Genomic DNA, 6,786 nt, shown 5'->3' on the forward strand with positions numbered 1-6,786 from the left:
TGACTCGTCTGCAGTACCTCTTCCTGTTGATTCGCCTGCAGTACCTCTTCCTGTTGACACACCTACAGTACCACTTCCTGTTGATTCGCCTGCAGTACCTCTTCCTGTTGACACACCTACAGTACCACTTCCTGTTGATTCGCCTGCAGTACCTCTTCCTGTTGACACACCTACAGTACCACTTCCTGTTGATTTACCTGCAGTACCTCTTCCTGTTGACATACATACAGTACATCTTCCTGTTGATTTACCTGCAGTACCACTTCCTGCTGACACATCTACAGTACCTCTTCCTATTGATTCGCCTACAGTACCACTTCCTGTTGACACACCTACAGTACCACTTCCTGTTGATTTACCTACAGCACCTCTTCCCATTAATACACCTACAGGAGCCCCTCATGCCAGGACAACTCCAGGACTTACCCCTGTTGGTACACCCCCTGGTCTTACTGCTGGGAGTTTTGAAGAAAATGTCTGGGAGGCTTATGAGTGCACAGAAGAACTACACTTTATTTGCTACTAAATTTTGTAGTTTAGTAAATGAGGCTTTACATCTTTGGTATTTATTTATATTTTTCACTGAAATTATATAAGATTGTAAACTCTAATAATATAAACAAACTCTAATAATACAAACACAAACTTAGCTTGAGTCTTTTATAAATGCTTAATGTTAACTGACTGATTTTNGAGGAACGTTGGTTTGAGAGAGGAGTAAAAGAAGCCATTTTTGTGAAGAAAGACCGTCCATCATTAAACAGAGGTGGAGGCCTCCGTTTTCAGCTGTCCTCCTCCTACAGCGCCACTATTGCCAGTATCACTTCACCCCTGTTAACAATAAGTGTTAATTAGGTGTCAACGATAGCCATGTGATGTGAGTATCAGCCACATCACAAAAGCCTTAATTTTGCCTGAAACTCTCAGACTGAAGAAGTCTCTTGGAGAAGAGACGAAACGTTTCATTAGAGAAGAACCTGTCCAGAAGACCTACACAATTTTTTTTTCTTTTTGATTTTTTTACCTGAATTACTGAGATGCATCAGGACAAAAAATTGTGACATTTTTCTTTGTGGATATTGTGACAAAATAAAATAAATTAAAACAAGAAACAGGAAAGTCAAATTACCGAAAACCTTTTGAACGTACCTCTCTGGGTCTTCCTCCTGGGTTAAGGGACAGATTGTTGGCAAAGTCTGGCGAATGCCCCGTCGACATGCTATCATGGCTGCTTTGATACTGCCCCTCGCTTGTGGTCCGACGTCTACCTGTCTCCTGCGTCACCTCTGGAGTCATCCCTCTTGTACGAACTCCTGAAAAGCCATGTTACATCTTTACCGGGCGGGACTGCACATGCAAAAAAACAGTTTGATAAAACAGCAGGACGTAACAGGATAAATTAAAAGCAGTGGGGAAACACAAGCAGACCTGAGAGAGGAAATGATTAAAAGTCATGGAGAAAGCCACCATAAAAGATCTCAAATTAAAGTGAAATGGTTGGGAGGCAGAGAGAAAAAAACTTACCTGGTGCAAGAACAGAAAGATCAATAAAAATAAACGAGGAAAATAAAGGTGAGGGAAAGTGAACAAACCAGAGAAGGAATAGGAGCGGTGGCGGTCAGATTGTTGAGGTGTCATGCTTTCACTGATGCCCCGAATACGAGCGTTGTACTCTGTTCCAGGGGGAAGGGGTTCAGGAGCGAAAAGGAGAGGGTGACAGAGGCGCAGAGACGAAAGCAATGATGGGAACGAAGATGGATTAAACACAAAAGGAAAAAAAAAGGGTGAAAATCAGAACAGCAATGAACAGTGGGAATCACTCGCAAGTGAGTTAATGATAAAATGGGATTGTTCAAAACTTTTTAAAAACACTAAACTCACAGCTCTGTTATCAACTTGACCAGAGGGAATGTTTTTAAATGGTTATTACACTTTTGATCCACTGGGCGGCAGCAAAGAGCTTCTACAGTGAAGGTACATTCTGAATGCAGATAATGCAGGGAAGCTACTTGGCTATTATTATTCCCTTTCCCATTTTTTTAACCAGCACTGCTTCGTTTGAGCTGCACAGCTAATTTTATGAGGTCATTCCACCAATACAGACCCCACCCTCCCCCCATGTTGAGTCTGTAACACTAACTGCTGAAAGCTGCACTGCTCACGTTCTGCTACAAAGTCTTCTGTTAGCCTCTGTCAGCATTTTAGATCCATTTTAGTTCCCTCTGTATCGTTTAAAGCCTATGATCCAAGTGTGCTGTTAGGTTCTACCTTTATTTATTCTTATTTTTCATACACCATCATAAACTGAAAAAAAAGGAAAAATATGAGGACACCTTACCAGCAATACGATGTGCAACTAGGCCTTCCAAGTTTAGTGTCTCCTCCTCTGCATCTTGCTCTCTGGGCAAAGGTGAAGGAGACATGTCCTTAGGCTGCGGGGTAAGAGCAGGAAGTGGAGAAGAAGAGGTGCTGTAGCCTGGATACGGAGACGGACCCTGCAGGTCCGGGGAGTGTGAAACTCCTGCATATGAGTTTATTGGCTTCTGTTGGTTGAGGTTAGAAGAAGAATCAGTGGTGTAGTGGTGGGGTGATTGGTGTGTGTGGAGGTAGGGTTCAGGAGTGTGTGTCGGGGTAGTGCTCTGGTGTTGGTAGCCACTGTTGGACCTCTGAGAAGACTGCACTGAAGAATCCATAACTGGACTCTGGTTTGGCATTGTTGGCACCCTCCCTACTGATCGCTGGGGAGGATAATGGGTGTTATTTACTGACCCAGAGTTGTGGTAGCCATGGATAGCAGAGTCCCCTTGGTAGGAAGGCCTGGCCAGGGTCTGAGAGAATGCTATCTGGGATGAACTGATGCTTGTATCCCCAGATGGCGCACTGTGGGACTTAGACATGTGCGAGTTGATTGGGTCTAGATCGAGCATTAGCATGTTTAGTGCCTCGATGGACTGCTCGATGTCTTGTTGTGAGGCTGGGGTTGGGAAGTGGGGCAGGCTGTGGGTTGACTGAAGAGGAGGCCCAAAAGGATCATCTGGAAGACTATGCTGGTGCCAGTGGTTGAGACCTCTTTGAACAGCCTCTCGACTGCTGGTACTCCTCTCAGGGGCCCTGGGCATCAGCTTAGAGTTGTTTTCAGGGCTACTGGCTGGCTGGTTCCCAAAGGACTGTGAGCGGTACATCCCTCCTCCATTTTGGTAGTTGCTGTATCCCCCCTGGGGCGATGGTGAGTCTACAGCCCTCTCTTGTAATGCTGTAGGTGTGCGTACTCCATGCACAGGCATTTCGTTCAGCTTTTCCCCAAGAACGTTCCTCTCAAGATACGGGCCGTCGTTCTGGACACTGACAGGCGTTTGCGATTGGTAGTAGAGGCTACCTGGTGTTGCCTGACCCTCTAAGGATGAGAGGGTACCCAGGCTGTCCACACTGTTGCCCTCTTGGCTATTAGGCAGCTCTTCGTCAAGAATATCCGTTTCCCGTTCCTCTGTTGAAGGTACCGCAAGAAGCCTAGTGTGGCCACCGTTGACGTGCACCTGTGCTGGGACCAGGTGTCTCACACCTCCTCCTGGACTGGTAGATGTGGACAAATAGGCCTGCCGCTGAGTTGGTGCCTCTAGGCCACTCAGAAGTTGGTCGAGCTCTCTTTTTTCTTGTGGGCTTAGCGGTGGGTGAGCTGTTGGGTTGTTTTGACTTGCGGCAATCTGCAAGGACTGGCTGTGCTCATCGGTACGATCAGTCTTGATGGATGCAGTTGAGTTGCCTGAGTCACTGCTCACGGACAGAGTATGGTCTACAGCTGGGAGAGAGGTGTGGCCTGTCACAGGAAGTGTCTGCTCACTTGTTTGAAGTGGATGGTTGCTCTGCTGTAATGAATTCTCTGGATTCTTCAGGGGGTTTTCACGAGCTGGGAGGCCATTGATGGTAACAACTCCCTCCAAGGAGTCTTTCTTGCAGACTCGAGCATAAAGACTTCCATCAAGCGGACCTTGAGTGTGAGCAACATCTGAAAGAGTCATAAAGAGACAAATAGAAATTAAATTACTTCAAAAACACGTGAGGCTCTTTTAATCCCTCATTTATTATGCAAGAGTTGGTTTGGTCAAAATATTGTAGCTCCAAACAGGTCATATTTACATGGGAAAGGTTCATTCAATCATATGCCACTGCACCCAGCTCTTGCAATCCTAATGTTGGCAAAAAAGAATAAATAAATAATTAATTAAAGAGTAATGATGTAGAAATCATAAAAAACATTAATAATGGACATATTATTATTAATATATTAGAATGTTTATAAGTTATCTAATACAAAAAAACAGAGATCTGTGTTATGGAAACGTGTCTCTTTTCAAAAGTGAGCAGATTTTATTTTTATTTACCTCAATGTGGATGTGATCTGACCTGAACTGAAGCTAATAATGCAACAGCTTAAAAATTAAAATAAGCTTATAAAGCCAATTTATTCACTGTTGTTTATTGGACTGGTTAGCAGATATTAGTTTCTGTAACAGATATACAGAATGTAGCACTCTGCTGAATCATGCTACAGTTTAACACAAACTATAAAATATTAGGTTGAATATAAATAAATATTATATATTTAACTATTTTTAGGTTTTTATTGGACTAACCTGACCTGCTGAGAAGATGGTTAGCTAATATCATACGTGACAAGCTTCATCCTATAATCGGGTAGAGAACATTTTCTAAGTGTTGACTGGTAAATATTTATTATTATTATTATTTATGACAGTAAGAAATAATGATATACTTTATTACTAGCTGAAGTCAATTTTACAACTAGCTAAAAAGTTTCTGACTGATTTCATGTCTGGTTAAGATCATTGGTACTCACAATTAATTTATTGTAAAAAAAAAACCTCACCACAGTGACATCTAGTGGCCATCAAAACCAGAAAGAAAAAGAAAGAAAGAACCCTCAAATCTAAATGTAGAAAAAGGAAAACAAAACAAAAAATTGTGACAAAAAAAAATTGAATAGGTCTTCTGGACGGGTTCTTCTCTAACGTTTCGTCTCTTCTCCAAGAGACTTCTTCAGTCTGAGAGTTTCAGGCAAAATTAAGGCTTTTGTGATGTGACTGATACATCACATGGCTATCGTTGACACCTAATTAACACTTATTGTTAACAGGGGTGAAGTGATACTGGCAATAGTGGCGCTGTAGGAGGANGTGATGGAGGGACTGTCTCCTCCTCTCATGCCAGTCCTACCCCCAACTCTGCTGCTGCCATCAGTCGGTGGAATGGGGGGGGGGGGGCTTCTCATCCTTGATGTCCTCTGGGGGCTCTGGGGCAGTCTCGTGCCCAGTGATCATGTCTTAGTTTTCGGAGGCCTCGGTTCATGGAGGGTCTTGGCTGCCATTGTCTGAGTGGTCTGGAATGGGGTCTGGGTCCATCACCCTGGTTGCCACGGTTGAACTTGTCTTCAGCCTGAGCTTGAACAGTTCGACCAGGATCAAGTGAGCTTTGTTCTTCAGCTCACGTTTTGCTTCTTTTCTTTCTTTCTGTTGTCATCATGCAGTTGTGTGTGTTTGTCATGCTGTTGGAGTTCAGTCAGTTGCATATCTTCAGGGCAAACTGTCACTAGGGCTGCAATGGGTGGGAGCAGTCAATTAGTGAAAACCTGACAAAGATGTGTTTCCCAACTCTTCTTCTGTCCCCCAGGCTCTCTGGATTGTCCAGGCCAGAGTGGTTCTGGTGTTTGTTTGTTTTTTTTGGCTCAGAAGGTGTTTAAGCTCAGGCCAGGTGGGCATTATTTTGCTGCAAAAGTCAGTTAGGGTGAAGGCAAACTTCTCACCATCATGTTGAACTGGGAACAAATGAGGTACTCTCAGTGGCGTGGCTGGAACTTCCATTATGATCGCTCCTTCAGGACCACCGGGTGCTGGTTAAAACAGTCTCTGTGACCCATCTGAGGCTGGTGGTGGTGGAGAAGGCTGAGATGCTGATACGGGGGAGGCGGAAACGAGAAGAGGAGAGGGTCATCCATCCTTGTGAAAGGGGGATATAGAGAAAAAACAAAGGTGTCAGTCTGTTCTACTTTCTTTTTAATTTTTCTGATTATTTTTTTTCACTCATTATGAACTTGTAACATGCAGGACTCACACCTGAGTTGTTTTCTCTTCTTTTACACCTTTGAACATTTCGAGTGCTTTTTAATATTTTCTCAATCAGAGGTATTTATTTATTTATTTGCTAATTCACTTTCTTGTGATCTTAAGTTTTTCCTTCAACCTTTGAATTTGCTTTAAACTAAAAGACCCAAGAAACCCTATGTGAGACCATTCATGAAGAAATTTCAGGCCAATTTGCCCATAGCTTTTATCCATTATTTTCACAAATTGATCAAGGAGGTGGACGGTCATTTCTGCTCTGACCCTTTTCCTTAAAACCTGTCCAACAGGTTAATAGTTTATGTCTAAACTATGGAGTGCACACTCAGTATGGTGAGTCTAACTCAACAAAGCCAAAACTCTGTTTACAACTCAACAGAACCAAACTTCTGTCTTGTGGTGATCCAACCACACACAGTTACGAAGAGCCCAACTCTTCGGAGCGGTCCAACCGCTCTAAAAATACTGCATTTTCCCTATAGTCCAACTACTTCATGAAGAGTCCAACTCTTCGGAGCGGTCCAACCGCTCTAAAAATACTGCATTTTCCCTATAGTCCAACTACTTCATGAAGAGTCCAACTCTTCGGAGCGGTCCAACCGCTCTAAAAATACTGCATTTTCCCTATAGTCCAACTACTTCATGAAGAGTC

At 43.4% G+C, this 6,786-nt stretch overlaps 1 protein-coding gene across 1 annotated transcript; it reads right to left on the reverse strand.

Annotated features, from left to right (window-relative positions):
* Positions 1-1,050: 1,050 nt before the first annotated feature.
* On the reverse strand, positions 1,051-4,031 carry LOC106533109 (tensin-1). The gene is made up of 3 exons (XM_014029342.1): positions 2,339-4,031; positions 1,593-1,673; positions 1,051-1,313 (listed from the first exon to the last, which is right to left on the reverse strand). The coding sequence occupies exons 1-3, from the start codon at positions 4,014-4,016 to the stop codon at positions 1,126-1,128; spliced, it is 1,947 nt and encodes a 648-aa protein (XP_013884796.1). The 5' UTR covers positions 4,017-4,031; the 3' UTR covers positions 1,051-1,125.
* Between the last annotated feature and the right edge of the window lie 2,755 nt (positions 4,032-6,786).

Source organism: Austrofundulus limnaeus, unplaced genomic scaffold, assembly GCF_001266775.1.
Source record: "Austrofundulus limnaeus strain Quisiro unplaced genomic scaffold, Austrofundulus_limnaeus-1.0 Scaffold884, whole genome shotgun sequence".
NCBI lineage: Eukaryota > Metazoa > Chordata > Actinopteri > Cyprinodontiformes > Rivulidae > Austrofundulus > Austrofundulus limnaeus.